At 40.1% G+C, this 21588-nt stretch overlaps 1 protein-coding gene across 1 annotated transcript in view; it reads right to left on the reverse strand.

Moving 5' to 3' along the window:
• RYR2 (ryanodine receptor 2) overlaps positions 1-21588 on the reverse strand; it is a 736030-nt gene that overhangs the window by 251361 nt on the left and 463081 nt on the right. Inside the window, exons 28-29 of the mRNA XM_064594590.1 lie at positions 15830-16038; positions 13262-13436 (exon numbers count right to left, since the gene is read on the reverse strand). Coding sequence (XP_064450660.1) covers positions 13262-13436; positions 15830-16038 — 384 coding nt within the window. The remainder of the gene's footprint in view (positions 1-13261; positions 13437-15829; positions 16039-21588) is intronic.

Genomic DNA, 21588 nt, shown 5'->3' on the forward strand with positions numbered 1-21588 from the left:
AAATACTCCCAACATGAGAAAACAGATTTCCACAAATTCAGGCACATACCTCGGCATAAGTAAAATTTTGGTCCTACCTTCCTGTGCTTTGCGTTCTCCATCTTCCATTCTAGTTACCTGAACTGACACCCTGCAAATAACAAAGCCTGGTGATAGCTAAGGGAAGTTTTCTTGCTGGCAGTGGATCTTAAATTTAGTACACATGAGTCCAATTGGTTTCTTGGGACTGAGCCAGACCCACCCTAGCCATTTGTAAATCTGTTAAAACAGTAGCTACAACGTATGGTTAAACTGCTTCCTCCAACAAAAGACAGATGGCTTCAGCAAATTTTAACTTTCTCCGTTGATGAGCCTCCCTGTTCCGGAGCAGAGGGGTGTGCGACAAGCATGCAAGTCCAGCAAAGGAATTGGCAGTCACAGGATGTGGGGGTGTGATGCGGGCGTGAAATCTGTGGCAGGGGCTAAAATGAAAGAAGATAAAGCAGATCACAAGCATACCAGCTTGTTGTAAGAACATACGGTTTCAGACTTCGAAATTTCTGAACTGCAGATACGAATCCACATTTATAACCCAAACCAAATGGCCGGAAGCAGTAAAAATGGGCAGTATTAGACTAAAATGTACATTTGAATTATTTGATCAGAAGGAAGAATAACACTTAATAGTGGCTTAGTATGTGCCAGATAATATACAGGCACTTTGTCATTTATTATAAATTATTAACCTCATTTTTCAAGATGAGGAAACAAATAAGATGTTAAATCATTTGTCTAAGGTCCTGTAGCTGGTTAAATAGGGAGCAAGACTTTGAATCAAGAATGCAAGAAGGAGGGTAAAACAGAAATAAGACATACTTGCCTTAGATTTCTGGGATCTTTAGAACTGGAAGGGGCATAAAGAGATCATCTCCAGTTAGAGCTTTTTATTTTAAGGAAATAAAAACAGAGAGGCTATTTGCCCAAAGCCATACAAGAATTATTATTTTCAGAATTGGGCCTAAAACCCAGAACTTCAGACATGAAATCTGCTGCTTCTATTCCACTTTGGCTTAGAAAATGACTTAACAAATACACTGAGTAAGGACTTTTGGAATTTATTATGTTTCAAGCGTATCTTTAGTGCAAAGACTTTGTATTACCAATTTGGGCACAAATAGGGACATCCCTATACTTTCCTCCTGGCTCTGGGTTCACTTCAGATAATCAAGATCAGTAGGCAATTTTATTTTTGCTCCTGAATACTATTAAGTGTCCTCTTTTCATCCACATACACAATGTAAATGTCAATTAACTGGTCAGTTTAAGCTAAGCAGGGTTTAGTTTTCACTGAACTCATCGATCATTTCACAATGAATTTCCCCAAATAACATGTGTAGAAAATATACACATGAACTCAAAAGACAGAAACTAGATCATCTGAAATTTAACTCTAAATTATCAAAATAAAAGTTCCCCTCATTTGTTAAAGTCGTACATATTTAAGAGTTTTATTCCTGGAGAAGTCCAAAGAATTTCTAGAATCTCTCTTTTCTGATTCTAGATGAAACTATGAAACGGATTATGCCAGTTCCCAACATTTTCAGACTCTAGAATTTGTCTATCACTTTATAACTAACTGCCTTTATCGTCACTCAAAATATCCAGTGTCCCAACACAATTTGGGGGCTGTTTGGATGGCCCCACTGCAGTGACTCAGTCTTGACTTCTTCTCTCAGCAAGTGCTAATTTTTAATTAGGGATATCCTTAATAAGCTACTGTCCCAGGTGGGATACAGACGTGCATCTGAGGTCTGTATCAATGGCAGGTTTCGCAGTGACACTTGTGACAGGAAGGACAGATGTCCTGGGTGAGCTGGAAGGCGGGGATCTGGGACTGTCCGTCCTTCTGCTACTCTTAACTTTATGTCATGTTGAAAACCTTCTAAATCGGTATCCACGAAGTGGTTAAACTGTTGCAATATTTCAACGAGCATAAGAAGAATATATTAGTCTGCCGGTTCCATGCTCTTGTTTGTTTCCTTCTTTCTTTTTTAAAGGTAGCATGATAAAATCAGTAATGGAAGGTTATGCTTCCCTTTTTCCTTAGAGAGCTTTTCAGTCTAAAGCTACGCCATTACTTTAATTACAACAATATTCTTCTGTTTTTTTTGCTCCCGTGGGAAGGAATTCCATGCGGTCTAAGCCCCGGGAATTCAGTTTTGCTCGCTGTCCTTCCAGGTGGCAGATAGAGCATCATAAGCATCAGTTCTGGATTTGATTATAATCATTACAGATGTAGAACCTGAGGGCCCTGAGCTGATCTTTACTTACAGAAGAGCCTAGGAGGTTGAAAAAGCTCCAGAGTGAGGAGGCCTTTATAAAACACAAGATAATGTACCTACAGCTGACTCTGTCAAAGGCAGGTAATCTCCAGACAAAATAACTATTCTTTCACCATATGGCAAGATTATAAACAACTCTCTTCCTTGCTTTAAATCAAGGGTATGATTAGCTCTTCAAACCACTGGTGACAGAAGGCTCCACACATAAATCATGAGTGCTACTCGGTTAGCAGGGGACATGTGCGGAGGGGGGCAGTTTATCAGTTTCCTCGGGCTGCCATATAACAAAATCCAACAGACTAGGTGGGTTAAACAACAGAAATTTCTTCTCACATTTCTGAAGACAGAAAGTCCAAGATCAGGGTGTCCATGGTTTGGTTTCTCTGGAAGCCTCTCTCATGGCTTGGGGATGGCTGCCTTCCCATGGCCTTTCTTCTGTGCATGGGCACCCCTGGTGTCTTTTCATCTTCTTATAAGGACCAGTCATCCCCGATTAGGGCCTGACCCTTATGAACTCATCTAACCTTAATGATTTCTTTAAAGGCCCAAATACACTCACATTAGGGGGTTAGGGCTTCAACATATGAATCTGGGTGGGGCGTACAATTCAGGCCATAACCGGTGGGATCGAGACGTGGTTGAATTCAGAATGCTGTATTCACCAGCAGACACACCTTCCCTGAAGCCATGCTTGCTGGGCCTCATGGAACCCCGAAGGAACCCCTGGATCAGAAGAATCTGAACTCTAGGAAGAATTTCATTTAATACTCACACGAGGCATTTCTTCTTATTTTTTTTAAGTAAGCCTAGCTGATTTTTCATACGCTTCAGGAGGTAGCAAGCCCCAGCAGAAGTTAAGACATGCATTCATCTTTATGGTAGTAAGAATTGGCTCATATTATATAGGTTCTCCTTTCAAGTAAGTGTGGGACATGAGTTATGTATTAGAGAAAATTCTGTACCCCATCTGTTTCCTTTTTTCTTTATTTTTGCTATTTTGTTTTGCTTTTCTTACATTTATATTTTTCTTTATAACTATATTTTGCAAGGGAATCTGAAATTTATAGTATGTGACAACTAAGAAAGTGACTGAGTAAAGCTGGTCAACAACCAAACTAAAGAACAAAGAAAGGAGGGAATGCCTTTTAAGTTAGGGTATAACTATGTTTACTACTCATAGAATTTTAGGGGGATTTGATATTGCTTTACTATAAATGAGGTTCAATTGGGAGGCTCAGGGATGCATCCATATTATTCCAATTGAAATTAGCGATAATTAGTTTTGATCTATGGAAATTTGCCCTATGAGTGTGGCTTTTAAGTAATAAATTATCCTCATAAGGCAGGGAAGAGGGCACAGGACTAATAAAAAGTACCATTAGCTATGAGCTGATATTTGGGACTAAGATTCTGTTTTTAAATCGGGGTACTGAGTTACATCATGCATGAACCACAAGATTTCCTTCAGCTTCTCCAGAGACCTAGAGAAAAAGCCACTGTCTAGTCTTCCTGGCTTCTTTTCTCTAGGCTAATAAACCAAATCTCAGGCTTTGAGAGTTTGCCATTCTGATGGTACCAAAAAGCAAGAGATAACACTACCCCAAAAGCTCACCAAAGAAAATGTCATTTCTCCCTGAGTCCTGAAGCAGCTTTGAGCATTCAATGAAGGGCTCTTCCCTCCCTGAGGTGGCCTCAGATTGACCCTAAGAATGGAGGGCAGGGGAGGAACACCCCATTCCCACTACCTCACCAAAACTGCAGAATTTCAGTGAGATAAACCTCCCCCAAAGGGGTGACACATCATTAGAATTCCTGTTCAGGAATCTTTTGAAAAGTTTTCTCGGGCGCCTGGGTGGCTCAGTCTGTTAAGCGTCTGCCTTCGGCTCAGGTCATGATCCCCGGGTCCTGAGATTGAGTCCCACATCGGGCTCCCTCCTCGGCGGGAGCCTGCTTCTCCCTCTCCCACTCCCCCTGCTTGTGTTCCTGCTCTCGCTCTCTCTCTGTCAAATAAATAAATAAAATCTTTAAAAAAAAAAAAAAGGAAATGTTTTCTCTGTGGAGACCTGTGTTGGAACGTGGACGGGAGACCTCTCCCCAGAGATAGGATTCCAAAGAAGGAAGCAGCAAGAGGCACCAAGGTAAGAGGTAGGACACAAGACAACCAAATATTAGAGAGTTGAGGGAGATTGAAAAAAGCAAAGAAATCTGGGACTGTGGGAAATACGACACCATTCATTTTGCTTGGAGGGCTCACCTGCAAACGTGAGGCATTGTGCTCATAAGACACAGACCATTACCATTCCTTATACCCAAACCCTTACTTTCTCTGCTGTAAGAGGGAAAATCTTGATTATTTTTGCTGGAGATCACACCCGCTTCACCTTATCAGGAACTTCCGTTAATATCATCTCTCAGACTTTTACCATCAATTTCTCCCTCTCTACTAGATTATTCCCCAAAGCTCTACAGACATGCTCATGAATCTTATTCCTTCTTTAAGAATCTCAAGTGCACAGAAGGGAAAGGTGGATTAATTACAAACTGTTGTTCCTGACACACTCTCACCATGACCTGATTTTGCTTCATTCTTTAGTTGGAACTTTTTAGATACTGCAGTAAGCATTTGCTAACCCACCACCCAAAGGAAAACCTAGAGCCTTAATGATAGCATACATCTAACCATATTATGCTGATTTTCCCATCTCCCTGCCTCGCTCCACCTGAAAAAAAACATTGCCCCAAATCCTGAAATCAGCACTCTCTTACTTTCTTTATATGTACTTTTAAAATATACTTTGGGGGCGCCTGGGTGGCTCAGTCGGTTAAGTGTCTGCCTTCGGCTCAGGTCGTGATCCCAGGACCCTGGGATCGAGCCCCACATCGGGCTCCCTGCTCCGCGGGGAAGCCTGCTTCTCCCTCTCCTACTCCCCTTGCTTGTGTTCCCTCTCTCTCTATGTCTCTCTCTGTCAAATAAATAAAATCTTTAAAAAAAAAAAAAAAGAACAACCAAAAAAACCTTAAAGGGAATGAAAAAAACAATTTGTTAGTAGGGTCAGGGAACCCAAATGCAATGTAAACAACTGAAAAAAATGTTAGTATTAAGAAAAACATAAAGAACTGAAATCACTAAGAAAAAGGAAGAAAAGCCATGAGTAGACATCTCATAGAAGAAATTCAGATGGACAATAAACATTTGAGGAACTATTTGTTATAGTTAATGATCAGGGAAATGTAAACCATGACTAGATGCTATTTTAGATCCATTCTGTTGGCAAAAATTTTTTAGAGATTGGGCAATACCAAGCATTGGCTTTCCATAGGACCCCTTTCCATTGCTCTTAGGAGTGCACATGGTGCTCTCACTTAAAAAACAAAACAAAACAAAAAAACCACTTTGACAGTATCTCTGAAAGTTGAATATTTACCTCCCAATGGCCTGGAAATTCTATCCCACTTCCCCTATGACCTTTCTAAATCTTGACAGCAGGAGACATGAACAAGAATGTGCATAGGAACACTGCTTATGGTAGCCAAAGCCAGGAAGCCATCCAATGCACACCTGCAGGAGAGTGGATGAATAAACTGGGAAGCTGCAGAGACAGGTGGAATAGGAATATTTCAAGGAGAGAAGTAAGTCCTGAAAGATAACTATGGTACGCAAAGACAGTGCCCCAAAAAGATGTCCATGTCCTACTCCCTAAAACCAGTCAATACATTACCTTACGTAGCAAAGGGATTTTGCAGATGTGATTAAGATAAAGATCTTGAGTTTGGAAGATTCTCCTGGATTTTCTGGGTGGTTCCAGTGTAATCACAAAGGTCCTTTTAAGAGAGAGGCTGGCTGAGTAATATTCCATTGTATATATGGACCACATCTTCTTTATCCATTCATCAGCTCTTTCCAGAGTTCGGCTATTGCAGACATTGCTGCTATGAACATTGGGTGTATATGGCCCTTCTTTTCACTACATCTGTGTCTTTGGGGTAAATACCCAGGAGTGCAATTGCTGGGTCATAGGGTAGCTCTATTTTTAAATTTTTGAGGAACCTCCACACTGTTTTCCAAAGTGGCTGTACCAACTTGCATTCCCACCAACAGTGTAAGAGGAAAACAATGGATCGTGGATCACCACATCAAAAACTAATGATGTATTGTATGGTGACTAACATAACATAATAAAATTAAAAAAAAAGAGAGAGGCTGGAGTTAGCTGGAGGGGGGCACAACAGAAAGAAGGAGAGATTTGAAGATGCTGGTTCTGAAGGAGTAAGGAGTCAGGGAAGGTAGGAAGCCTCTAGAAGCTGGAAAGGGCAGGGACCAGACTCTTCCCAGAGTCCAGAGTCCCTAGAAGGAACACAAGCCCTGTGGACACCTCGTAGACCAGTAAAATCCATTTTGGACTTCTGGCCTTCAGAAATAACAAGCTAATAAATTGGTTTTGTCTTAAGCCACTAAATTTGTGGTGTTTTGTTACAAAAGCAATAGGAAATGAATACAAGAATCACACAGGATGTTACCATTTTTGTAAAAGTTACATACAACCAAAACTTTCACAGTATATTTTATTTTACTATTATTTTTAAAGATTTTGTTCATTTATTTGAGAGAGATTCAGAGCCAGAGAGGGAGAGAGAGAGTGCACACACAGAGGGAGAGGGAGAGAGAGAAGCAGGCAGCCAGCTGAGCAGGAAGCCCAATGCGGGATTCGATCTCAGGACCCTGAGATCATGACCTGAGCAGAAGGCAGACACTTAACCAACTTTAAATGAAAGTTCTTAAGTTTGTGTAGATGGATTTACCAGTCTTTTATAGTCACTGGGTTTTGTTTACATTTGTTTGTTCTACTCTAAAATAAAAGTTCCCTACCCCATCGTCTATATTTCCTACCAAGAACTGCAAAGTTTTATTTTTGACATTTAAGACCTCAGTCCACTTGGAGCTGGCTGTCACATATACGGTGTGAGGAAATAATCCAATCTCATCTTTTCATTCAAATCCCATTTATCCCAAACTCCCTTTCCCCAACACCCTGACAATGCCACCCATCATATTATAAGGTTCCATACGTGGGCTGATGGGTTATTCTATCCTCTCTACTTTATCCTATTGATTCATTTGCCTATTTCTGCACGATTACTACTCTCTCTTAATGATTATAGCTTTAAAATAAATCCTTATTGGGGTGCCTGGGTGGCTCAGTCGGTTAAGGATCTGACTCTCGGTTTCAGCTCAGGCCATGATCTCAGGGTCATGAAATCGAACCCTGCATCCCGCTCTGTGCTCAGCACAGAATCTGCTTAAGATCCTCTCTCTCTCTCTCTCTCTCTCTCTCTCTCTCTCTCTCTCCCTCTGCCCCTCCAGCCCCCTGCATGCATGCACACGCATGCGCACGCTCTCGCTCTAAAATAAATCAATCTTAAAAAAATCCTTATTTATTTTATCCTTCAAAATAAATACAACAGAACATATACCCTATCCTTGCTCTTCTTTATCATAAGTAATCTAGAGATTTTAGTGTTTTACTCTTTTATATACTTTTTGGAAACATTATATCAAGCCCCATGAGAAACTTCTTGAGACTTTAATGGACAAAGCACAATGTTTGGATTGAATCTATACATCAGTTTTGGAAGAATTAATATCTTAAAGCTATTGTTTTCTCTCTGAACATAATAGAGCTCTCATTTAGTGAGTAATAAATCTTTTTTAAACTATTTTATTAAATTATGATTGACATATCAAAGTCTGTGCATACTTAGTGTGCACAACTTGATGAGTTTAGAGATAAGCATACACCCATGAAATCATCACAATCTACACCATGAACGTATCAGTTATCTCCAAAAGCTTACCCCTGCCCTCTTATTTTTATCACCATCATTATTATTAATGTGTATGGGGGGGTGTAAAATAAGAACACTTAACATCTACCTTCTTTGCAAAATTTTAGGCATTGTAATTCAGGCCTATAGTTAACTAAAGCCAGGAGCTCTCTAGGACTTATTCATCCTGTATAACTGAAGATTTGTACTCTTTGATTAATACTTCTCTATTTCTCACTTTCCTCAGCCTCTGGCAGCCACCATTCAACTCTCTACTTCTACGGCTATTTTAGATTCATCATCTATGTGTACCGTGTAGTACTTAGTATTTGTCCTTCTGTATCTGGCTTATTTCACTTAGTATAATGTCCTCCAGCTATCCATGTTGTCACAAATGGCAGAATCCACTTCTTTTTTTAAGGCTGAGTAATATTCCATTGTATGTATATTTCTCATTTTCTTTATTCATTCATCTGTCAAAAGACACTTAGGCTGTTTCCTTATTATGAATAATCCTGCAACGTACCAGTTAACATTCCCACCAACAGTGTATGAGGGTTTCCTTTTCTCCACACCCTCATCAACACTTCCTATCTTTCTTTTTTTTTTTTGATCATAGCCATCTGACAGGTGTGAAGTGATATCTCATTATAGTGCTGATTTGCATTTCCCTGGTGATTAGTGATGTTGAGCACCTTTCCATATAACTGTTGGCCACTTGTAGGTCTTCTTTGGAGAAAAATCTATTCAGTTCCTTTGTCCATTTTTTTTAAAATAGGTTATTTGTTGTTGTTTTTGCCAACGAGTTGCAAATATATTTTGAATCAGATATATGGCTTGCAAATATTTTTTCCCATTCCCAGGTTGCCTTTTCTTTTCTTTTTTTTTTTTTTCTTAATTTTATTATGTTATGTTAGTCACCATACAATACATCATTAGTTTTTGATGTGGTGATCCACGATCAGGTTGCCTTTTCATTGTGTTGATGGCATCCTTTCTTGTGCAAAAGGTTTTTAATTTGATGTAATTTCGCTTATCCATTTTTTCTTTTCTTGACTACTTTTGGTGTCATCCAAAAAATCATTGCTAAGGCAACTGTCAAATAGCTTTTCCCCTATGTTTCTCCTCGTAATTTTACTTTCAGGTCTTATGAAATCTTTAGTCCACTTTGAGTTGATTTTTTTGTATAGTCACAAAAACATTGTGTATGGTCCAAAATTAGATAAAGGGTCCAATTGCTTTTTTTATGTGTGGATATCCAGTTTTCCCAACACTAGTTATTAAACAGACTATCCATTTCCCATATGTATTCTTGGTATCCTTGTCAAAGATCAGCTGACCATATATGATGAATCTCTTAATAAAGTTATTCTCTCAATAAAGTTTAATGATTTTCTCTGTAAAGGCATTCTACACCTTCTGTTAGAGTGATAACTAGTTACTGCAAGTGCCTGATGTTACTGTGAAGGCTATCTTCTCCTTAATTTAGTTTCAGGGTTGCATCTAGCATAGACATGCTAACTTGCTAAATGCTTCAATTATTCCTAGTAACGTCCATAGATTCTTTACAGTTTACTCTGCAAATAATGATAGATTTGTTGTTCCCTTTATTCCAATTCTCATCACTTCCAATTTTGTTTCTTGTCCTATCACAAGTTTGAAAAAGAATTTACTACAACAGACTTTTTTTTTTACAACAACAGATTTCTTAGCACAGGACTGTACCATAGTTGCTAAAGTACTAAAGATTTTGTAAGTGTTCTATATTTAACTTCTTCTTACATCTACATATCTTTATACCTGTGCCATGCTTGATTTGGCATGTTTTACCATCATCATAATTCTTCCTTATTGCTACAGAGACAGTGAACTCAAACATATATACACTGGTTATTAAAGCAATCAAAAGAACTATGTGGTAAGATCAATGGATATATATATATATATATATATATATATATATCCATGGAGATATATATATCTCCAATCTCTACTAGCCCTGCTCTTGTCCCCCACGTAACATGGTAAGAATCACCTCCACTGGGCTCTTGAGGAAGTGTATCAAGAAGTGCTCCATATAAAAATGATTACTTTCAAAAAAAAAGCTTTAGTCCCAAATTTGATTTGGGATAATCATCTCTGGATTTACTAAGATACACTAGGTTAAGTCGAACTCCCTTCAGGTTCTTGCTAAGGGACAGGGGTCATAGCTTGACTGGCTATGAGAACTCTGTGGATAACGGTATGAGAATGTCAACCACTATAGGCAACATGGTTTGTGATAGAAATGACTCCTGATTAGTTAAGTGCATATGGGCTGGGAGAATTACATACACATCTAAGTGAGTCCTGATGAAGAGGAATGTGTGAGGCTGCATTCCACGTGCTCAAGTCCTTCTTCTCCGTCCCTCCGAGCAGACTGGCTCCAAGGATAGCCTTTGCGGTACTTTAGCAACAACAGCGCACCCCGTGGCTTTTCATACTTGCTCTCTCCTGTGCCCCGTGGTCTCGAGGGCTGTCACTCAGCAGTGACGGGGAAACTAAGGAGCCCATCTCAAGGCCTCCCATTAGTTACACCCACAGCAGGCCCATCGAATTTCTTATTTTTCAGTAAGCTGTGTAAAGTTAATTGAGAGGGAAATGGAAAATTCCACTCCAAAAAGCATTTTCAAGCCACAGGCCTGGATAAACTCCACTTTACGGAAGAAGATTTAGAATTATGAGTGGCCTCTATAAAGGTAATTGCGAATGATCATGGCTATGTGAAAATAATAACCTGCCTTGGAGACCAAAAGGATACCTCCCCAGCACCTCCAACAAAAGCCCAACAATATGTACCATAAAATTTTCAGGCAATTCATCAGAATGCTATATTAACTCTATAATAGAGGTACCAAAATAAGTTTCAAGTCATTTTTTTTAAATCTTAAAAATTCTGTGACGTGTAAAGTCAAAAACGTTGTTTATAAGACTGTACCAGACAGACTCGCTCCGAGTCTATTTCACCTCCATGATGTGACTGACTGGTCTTTGCAACGGCGCTGTAAGCATTAGCATTTGTCATGTGCTTAAATAGTATGGATGGGCATTCCACGCTGTTTATAATTCTAACATCATTCTCTGAATCTACATGGCATAAATTAAGCAAACAGAACTCACACCGTCATTTCCTTCCAATGAAGGAAGGCACAGTATACAACAATTTTTAAATAACAACCAATTAAAAAAATAAAAGCTCAGGTCACATCTATCAGTATATAGACAGAACCCACAGAAAAAGCCCCTCTCCCACCTTCCCCCGATACATTAACACTCATAAAGACAATCCCACAGAAAGGGAGACCGGTGATCGGTTGGTAGAGGGCCAGTTTTACCACCCAGAGATACGGGTGTGCAAAACAGAAATTAAGTTATAAAAATGTAGAATTCTGGGGTGCCTGGGTGGCTCAGTCAGTTAAGTGGCTGCCTTCGGCTCAGGTCATGATCTTGGGGTCCTGGGATAGAGCCCCATATCAAGTTCCCTGCTTACTGGGGAGTCTGCTTCTCCCTCTCCCCCTACACCCCTACTCATGCTCTCTCTCTCTCAGATAAATACAATCCTTTAAAAAAATGTAGAATTCCTATCACTTTTGCAAATCTGCATTTGAGAAATGATGGTCATACCTGTTTACAAGCTTATTGAATGAATGAATATAGAACTTAACACAAATAATGAGGGGGCTAACTTTTTGAGGATCAGTGATTTTTTTTTTTTTTAAGATTTACTTATTTATTTATTTGAGAGAGAATGAGAGACAGAGAGCATGAGAGGGAGGAGGGTCAGAGGGAGAAGCAGACTCCCCGCCAAGCAGGGAGCCCGATGCGGGACTCGATCCCAGGACTCCAGGATCATGACCTGAGCCGAAGGCAGTCGCTTAACCAACTGAGCCACCCAGACGCCCTCAGTGATTTTTTTTTTTTAAGATTTTATTCATCCATTTGAGAAAGAGAGAGAGCATGCATGAGCAGAGGGAGGGGCATAAAGAGGGGAGAAGCAGACTCCCTGCTGAGCAAGGAACCGACATGAATGACGTGTACCTGGGGCTCGTGGGGCTTCATGGACCCCAAGACCACGACCTGAGCCAATCAAAATCAAGAGTTGGTCGCTTAACCAACTGAGCCACCCAAGCACCCCTCCAAAAGCCATTTTTAAAAAAAAATGTGTTAGTTCATTTTAAGATGAGATATTTATATAATATTTTACTAATTCTTTGTACTGTATTTTTGTACTCTCTTGTTTTCATGCTCTAGAGCAACACCATCGAATACAACTTCCTGTGATGCTGTAAGTGTTCTCCGTCTGTGCTGTTCAAGAGGGCCACCATTAGCCACAGGTGGGCACTACGTACTTGAAATGGAACAATGCCGCTAGGAAACTCAATTTTAGCAGTATTTCATTTCAACTAATGTGAATTCAAATAACCCCACGTGGCCAGTGGCCACCTTCCTGGAAGTGCGGCTCTGATGAATAAATGCTCTTTCATTTTTCATTTGTTTCACGAAGGGCTTTCAACTTCCCTTTACAACCTTGCTCAAGGTCATCTCAGAGCCCTGGGTCGTGCTTCTTTACAATTTAGAGTTTCTCTACTAAATAGAAAGCATTCCAGTATTGACGTCCCTGGGTATACTGTAATCTACCCAAAAATAGGAAAATGTTTTATTAATCTCTGTCATCTCAGCATCCAGCAGAGGGCCTGGCCCGTGGTGGGTTCTCATTACATTTTTGTGAAATGAATGAACAGAAAGAAGCCATCAGCGGCTGATTATACAGGGAAGTTCTAAGTGAAAATTTCATGTTTCTGGAAAACTATCCTTTTGCCTGCCATTTATTTTCTTATTCACATGCATAAAAGCCATTTCTACCTTATTGAAATCCTAGCTAAGTAGTAGAGGTGGTGTTTCTGCTAAAGTAATTTCAAGGGGGTCTGATCAAATGAGCCATATGGCAACCTTGCAATTTACAGCTGCAACTCGTCTTCTCGTTCACCCTCAAGGATGGCTGGTTATGAAGCATGAGAGCAAACACTCGCCCATTCCTGCTGCAGACCTGAAAGCAACACCAAATGCAGAACACTTACCATCACCAACATCAAAGTCCTTGAACGCCAGTTCTGAGCCCGAATCATCAAGAAGGATTTCGCCATTCAGCGTGAACATCATGGTGTGCTCTGTCATGTCAACCATGCACCCCACCACATCGCCTGCTTGCCAAGAGCGCCCATAGTGCTCATTACCCTGGTGCCACCGCTGGGCCTAGGGACAGAAGAGTCACTTGTCACAGGAAAAGCCAGGAGAAGAGGACCCACCCACCAACCCACCACTGCTGGCATGACTCACAGCAGCTCCTTCTGCGAACACAGCAGGAGGAAGGACTGATTCCTACCGCACGCATCAGTGTGGCGTGATGCCCTAGCTGACGTGGAGGCGTCTGGGAATTCTGAATCCCTCATACTAACATTGTCTGTTATTGAATCTTGAGGAAAGACCCAAATGCTATTTCATGATTTTGAGAAACGATTAATTTAAAAATCTAACCCAACATACTTTCTATTAAAAAAACAAAACCCGGGCGCCTGGGTGGCTCAGATGGTTAAGCGTCTGCCTTCGGCTCAGGTCATGATCCCAGGGTCCTGGGATCGAGTCCCACATCCGGCTCCCTCCTCGGGGGGAAGCCTGCTTCTCCCTCTCCCACTCCCACTGCTTGTGTTCCTGCTCTCGCTATCTCTGTCTCTGTCAAATAAATAAATAAAATCTTTAAAAAACAAACAAACAAACAACAACAACAAAAAAAAAACCCTCTAAGTCTTTAGAAATGAATTTTTTGCACTAAAACGAATGTTTCCCAGGATATGGGTTGTTTTTCTCTATTTCCCAAAATACAAAGAACTGTGAGTAGAGAATGAAGCTGAGAACCTATCATTGGAAATGACATTCTAATTTTCATCTATTTCAAAATACAATTCCATTCGTTGGAACCAATGCCACGGATACATTAACAGAACAGGAATCTTGAAACATTTCAGTATATACTAAAACCAAAAAAGCTTCACATCAAACCTAAAAGATATTTACTGAAATAATGAGTCAAAAATTAAATACACATGCCAACAATGTCTTGTATACATAGGTGAAATCACAAAAATACATCTCAAACATAGTTTTGATAATGTGACTTTTGAATCTCTAAGTATAGTCCACTGATTTATGGGTACAAAATTAGTTATATTATTTTGTCAGATAAATCTTTTCATTTTTCCTCATAAGAACTGCCTCCACTGTGAATTGGTATGTAAGGGGGGAGAGTCACCAATGCAAAGCAGTGATATGATTATTCCCAAGCACAATACATTGTACTTTTTAAAAATCTATTCCAGTGAATTAGGTATCCAAAAATGTTAAATTTTCCATATGAATAAAAAACACATTCAGGAAATGTGGTGTTTCAAAACAAAGTGGGTCAGTTGTTCCAGAAGACACAATATTAACTTCTAGCCTAGAAATGCTTTCTCACACATGCATACCTCAGTACATGAGATATGTATAAATGTCAAATCTCTTCATGATTGCTTATTTATTCTAATTTTCCTTTTTTAATTAAAAATAACTTTTCCCTTCATATGAGAAGGAATGCAAATTCACAAAGAAAATAAGAAAATAAGATAAAGGAATAAAATATAATTTTATCAATCAAAAATGGCTATCATTATCCTACTGTAGATAGATTCATATATACATATTTTTTATTTTAAAATATTTTTACACATAAAATAATTTTTAAACATTTATATAGGGGCACCTGGGTGGCTCAGTCGTTAAGCATCTGCCTTCGGCTCAGGTCATGATCCCAGGGTCCTGGGATCAAGCCCCACATCGGGCTCCCTGCTCGGCCAGGAGCCTGCTTCTCCCTCTCCCACTCCCCCTACTTGTGTTCCCTCTCTAGCTGTCTCTCTCTCTCTCTGTCAAATAAATAAAATAAAATCTTAAAAAAAAAAATTATATAATGCCTAAGTAAATAATGAACAAGCACCTGACCAGCTTCCATCCACCATAAGAAAAATTACTAATAATATATACAATGGAATATTATGCAGCCATCAAAAGGAATGAGGTCTTGCCATTTGCAATGACGTGGATAGAACTGGAGGGTGTTATGCTGAGCGAAATAAGTCAATCAGAAAATGAAAACTTTTTGTGATTTTAAACAACACCTGTCTTAAGCATTCTCATGGCTATTAAATGCATACACCTACCATTATTGCTTGAGGATAAATTCCTTCTACGGAATTGCTGCGTCAAAGCGTATGCATTTTTAATTAGCATATGCATTTTTAACTAGCATATGCATTTTTAACACTCCTGACAAAGATGATTCGTTTTTTTGATAACAACGGAGAAGCAATGTTTTACTTCTTGAATTTCACTGGGGGGCGGGGGGGGGGGTTGTGTGGAGGGGAATGTTTTGAGATCACAAGGACCAGGAGCCTTTTTTTCCAGGTTTGTGCTCCAGAAAATCCTAATGTTGCCGCCCTCCCCAAAGGAGTGATGGCGAAGGAGGCACACACAGACGTACACGCCCGGGAGACAGCAGCCTACAAAATCGGGAGCCTACAAACTTGAGCGTCTGGGGCTCGGCAAAGTCTACTCACCTTGAAGCCATCAAAAGCAAAGGCACGCTCGTCAGAGCCAAGCTCTTGATCAGGCTGACAGCCTGGCCTGCTCCAGCCAACCCTCATGTCGCCCGCAGTGACCGCCTCGAACTCAAAATACCACCTTCCTGCCTTGACGGCGTAGGTCTTCTCAGCACGGAAGATTCGGAACCGCTCCCCGGTGCCACTACACACGTCCGCTCTGGCAGCTGTGAAGGTAAAGAGATCCTAGGGGTCAATGGGTGGGAAACTGAAAGAGGAGGGAGGACGTCCCATAACACCTGTAATTAAAGTTAACAGGGATGGGGCGCCTGGGTGGCTCAGTTGGTTGGGCGACTGCCTTCGGCTCAGGTCGTGATCCTGGAGTCCCGGGATCGAGTCCCGCATCGGGCTCCCTGCTCGGCGGGGGGTCTGCTTCCCCCTGTGACCCTCCTCCCTCTCATGCTCTCTGTCTCTCATTCTCTCTGTCTCAAATAAATAAATAAATCTTTAAAAAAAAAAAAAAAGAAAAGCTATGGATGTTAATGATTTTTCTGTCACCAAATTAACCTTTACATAAAAAAGAAACAAATCTGAGTGCTAACTTTATTTCCCTTTCTAAGTAATGAAAATGTCAAAATGTATAAGAGAAAAGAAAACAAAGGTAAGGGGCGCCTGGGTGGCTCAGTTGGTTAAGCGACTGCCTTCGGCTCAGGTCATGATCCTGGAGTCCCGGGATCGAGTCACGCATCGGGCTCCCTGCTCGGCGGGGAGTCTGCTTCCCCCTGTGACCCTCCTCCCTCTCATGCTCTCTGTCTCTCATTCTCTCTGTCTCAAATAAATAAATAAATAAATCTTTAAAAAAAAAAAAAAAGAAAAGCTATGGATGTTAATGATTTTTCTGTCACCAAATTAACCTTTACATAAAAAAGAAACAAATCTGAGTGCTAACTTTATTTCCCTTTCTAAGTAATGAAAATGTCAAAATGTATAAGAGAAAAGAAAACAAAGGTAAGGGGCGCCTGGGTGGCTCAGTTGGTTAAGCGACTGCCTTCGGCTCAGGTCATGATCCTGGAGTCCCGGGATCGAGTCACGCATCGGGCTCCCTGCTCGGCGGGGAGTCTGCTTCCCCCTGTGACCCTCCTCCCTCTCATGCTCTCTGTCTCTCATTCTCTCTGTCTCAAATAAATAAATAAATAAATCTTTAAAAAAAAAAAAAAGAAAAGCTATGGATGTTAATGATTTTTCTGTCACCAAATTAACCTTTACATAAAAAAGAAACAAATCTGAGTGCTAACTTTATTTCCCTTTCTAAGTAATGAAAATGTCAAAATGTATAAGAGAAAAGAAAACAAAGGTAAGGGGCGCCTGGGTGGCTCAGTTGGTTGGGCGACTGCCTTCGGCTCAGGTCATGATCCTGGAGTCCCGGGATCGAGTCACGCATCGGGCTCCCTGCTCGGCGGGGAGTCTGCTTCCCCCTGTGACCCTCCTCCCTCTCATGCTCTCTGTCTCTCATTCTCTCTGTCTCAAATAAATAAATAAATAAATCTTTAAAAAAAAAAAAAAAGAAAAGCTATGGATGTTAATGATTTTTCTGTCACCAAATTAACCTTTACATAAAAAAGAAACAAATCTGAGTGCTAACTTTATTTCCCTTTCTAAGTAATGAAAATGTCAAAATGTATAAGAGAAAAGAAAACAAAGGTAAGGGGCGCCTGGGTGGCTCAGTTGGTTGGGCGACTGCCTTCGGCTCAGGTCATCATCCTGGAGTCCCGGGATCGAGTCCCACATCGGGCTCCCTGCTCGGCAGGGAGTCTGCTTCTCCCTCTGACCCTCCTCCCTTTCATGCTGTCTCTCATTCTCTTTCTCTCAAATAAATGAATAAATAAATAAATAAATCTTTAAAAAAAAAAAAAGAAAAACTATGGATGTTAATGATTTTTCTGTCACCAAATTAACCTTTACATAAAAAAGAAACAAATTTGAGTGCTAACTTTATTTCCCTTTCTAAGTAATGAAAATGTCAAAATGTATAAGAGAAAAGAAAACAAAGGTAAGGGGCGCCTGGGTGGCTCAGTTGGTTAAGCGACTGCCTTCGGCTCAGGTCATGATCCTGGAGTCCCGGGATCGAGTCCCGCATCGGGCTCCCTGCTCGGCGGGGAGTCTGCTTCTCCCTCTCATGCTCTCTCATTCTCTCTCTCTCTCTCAAATAAATAAATAAAATCTTTAAAAAATAATAAAAAAAAAAATAAAGTTAACAGGGATGATGGTAACCATACGGTCTTTCTTACCCAGGCTCACATTTTATGAAGTGTTTCCGTGCACATGGATCAGCCACCATCCCATGGAACCAGACTGGAGAAAGGGAAAGCACAAGGGCCCCCACTGGAAAGACTGGTTGTCAAACCTCAGTAACATCGCAGGGGTGGGCAGTGCTTCCCCCGTTAGCCCCGGGTTCAGGAGGGAACTCTGTGCAGGGGAAAGCCTCCCAGCCTCTTGGTGGTTTGGCAGTGGAATCTGAGATGAACTTGAGGTCATGGATGGGAAAAAGTCAATAAAAGAGACCTGAACTGTTCTGCCCAAGAAATGAATAGACATTTGGGGGTGAGGGAGAAGAAGGAAGAAGCAGCCAGAAGGTGAGAAGGAGAGAGAAAGCAACAAGGTAAAGAGATAAATAGCAGAGAAGGGTAACCATTGACTAATTTCCCAGACAGGATGGCTAAGAGCAAAGCTCTGCTAATATCTCACACCTTCATCATTATGTGCTACACATACAAATGTTGTGTTTAAGTTTTGAGGAAAAAGAAAAGGGCCAAGTCCAACATCAAGGATCAGTGTGGTGCAAGGGGGGGGGGGGCATATGAATATGTAAAAATAAGATGCACATGGATGGAAAATGCCAGGAATACAAAACCTCAGACCAAGGGGCCTGGAGCCAGGACAGCCATGAGAACATAAGTCCTTAGAAAATCACAGGGCATGAGGACAAGGGTCCACTGAGTTGATATGTCAAAGGATAAACTGTCAGCTCAGCTAAATTCTGGGTTAGACAGAAGACAACATTTAAGTGACATTGACCAAAGTCACACAACTAACAAATGGAAGAATTCCAGAGCTGCCCAATGCTACAGCCCCTGTTCTTTCCATTCTGCCTCCAAAAGTAGGCACAGAATCAACAGGTCCTGGTTAAATATTAGTTCTCATCTGTTTTCCTTTCAGGAGATGGGAATGACCTTATAAATAATAGAAGTTTAATATCAGCTTAACCATGATTTGATATGAACAAACAAGAACTATAAAAATAATTCAAATAAGCTTTCAAGGGTGCCAATAAACACACATCCAGATCATCTACTGAAGATTAGACTGGCATCAAGAAACAATGGACTAAGATGTTTCTATTGATTGCAGGACATACAGGTGAACTGTATCTCTTGCTAAATCTTTCAAAAGCTGGATTAAGCTTAAGCTTCTGAATAGGCAATACTCTGTTGTTCCATCTCCCCCCCCAACTTACACACCCATGCACACCCCTAACAACCTAGTCTGCTCCAAGCAACTGTCATGTCTCTAGCAGTGACAGCCTCCAATTCAAAATGCCAACTTGCATGGGTGCTCACACACACACACACACACACACACACACACACACATCATGCAATACATTCAAACATCTCGCTGAAAAATGCACTAATAGTTTAAAAGTAAGACATTCATAATAGTATATGGAGCATGCTGCATGTACGAAATCCTCTGAAGAGGAAAAAGTTTGCTTCTAATACAGTCAAGTTGGGGGTGGACAGGAACCTGAATGAGAAACATCTCTATGGTGAAGGATAAAAAATTCTCATGTCTGTTACTTAGTAACAATGATTTTTGGGAGATAGGAGAGCAAACTGCTTTTTGAGGAAAAAAATATGATCAGATTTTATGATACTTAGAGGCGGTTACTGCAATTAAGAAAATAGCCCAGGGGCACCTGGCTGGCTGTCGGTAAAGCATGCGATGCTTGATCTCAATGTTATGAGTTCGAGCCCCACAGTGGATGTGGAGCCTACTTAAAAAAAAATTCTAAATATTGCAATAGTAAAAAAAGAAGTCAAATTTTCAGATGTAATATTTCCTCAAGTAACGGCACACTGATCCATTACTTCCTTAAGTCATGGTTGTAACCTTCCCTGAATTACTATAAGGCATACAGAATATTGAACCATGATCCACACGGACATTTGGAAGTTACTTTTCATGAAAGAAAAAAGTTCCCGTGTAGTTATCCATATTTTTAATTATGTCAACATTTGCAGATAAAATCATACACTGTATTCTAGTATGTACTAATAAATTAAACTCCCAATTTTCTAAGGATAAAATATTCTGTTCTTTAGAAAACTAAAATATTAAAAAAAACTCACAAGTTCTTTTTTCCCTTTTTATGTTTCCAGGCCATTGGACCCCACTCACATGCACAGTGTTTTCAAGGAAAGCAAACAAATTTTAATATGAGCTTACATCAAGTATGTTGGAAGGCAAATTTGGTATAAAAATGTAACAGATCATTTCCTTAAAAAGCCACTACAAATTTCTCTTGGTAATAAGATTTACCAAGAAACATCTCTACATACAGATGAAATAGGGGGCAGCAAATGGAAAATGTGTGGCAATCACAGGCACCAATGCAGAATTTCTTGGTCTTGGTATTCTTTTTTCCTGACCTTAGCTGCCACATTATTCTTACACTCATTGATGAGACTCGACCTGAACTGGAAGTGCACATGCTATTCATAGACACCATTATGCAAGGGACTTGTAACCTCCATGGATCTTCCTCCAAACGTCTGTATGATTCATGGTTCCTATTCTATATTTTTTACATTAGTTTAGGGCAGCTTACAACCATGGTTGCAAGAAGCAACAGTTCAGCATTCTATTTCTTGATAAAATACTAACATTAAATGGAAATCTGGATCTATGGAAGTTAAAAAAAAAAAGATCCCAGGCAATCTGTAACAATTTCTTTTGCATACCCCATGGCATCGATCATCTGGACACAAAGTAGGTGTTCTTTAAGTAGCTGTGAGATTGTATCTAGGAACAAAGACTTTCCTGAGCCTGGACACAGGTGCCCAGGCAAATACCTAACGGGCAGTGTTAGTCTCAAAGGCATAGAGCTCTCCCCCCAAATATGTAATTCTTACGCTTTCCTTAAACACTATACATTCATATAAGTTTGGTAGGTGATTCTAGCTCATGTAAGTATGTATAGATGATTTTCTTATATTGTTATAATGAACATAATAATAACTGACATTAAAAAAATGAACCATTAGCCCATGTATTCCTGGTGAATTTTATCAAGGATATTGATACTCAAAGAAGAAATTCAGAAATTGTGCCTTTAACAAACCACCTCAAGATAAATGGTAAGACCTGATAAAATCCTGTGTTCCCAGGACCCCAGGGATCCTGGCACAAAGAGGGCACACACCAATGACTGACCAAATAGGACCTAAAGCATCCATACATGCTCTACTCCAAACCCTACTTTTAAAAGATACTTACCACTAGGGGGCAGTCAAGATCTAATTATGTATTAAAAAATGTAAGTTACTTAGAATAAGCTATAAAGGCAGGCAGGCCAGTCTCTTTAAAAATTTTATACATGTCTAAAAAAATTTCTACACATATACTTCAGGTGTGTTTACACATAACAATTTTAAAAATTATTGATACTAACCAGTCATCCTTTCAACTTCCTGGTATTATTTCTAATAAAACAATTT

This window comes from Mirounga angustirostris, unplaced genomic scaffold (assembly GCF_029215605.1).
Source record: "Mirounga angustirostris isolate CCGP_5_RB_7025 unplaced genomic scaffold, mMirAng1.0.hap1 SCAF_6, whole genome shotgun sequence".
NCBI lineage: Eukaryota > Metazoa > Chordata > Mammalia > Carnivora > Phocidae > Mirounga > Mirounga angustirostris.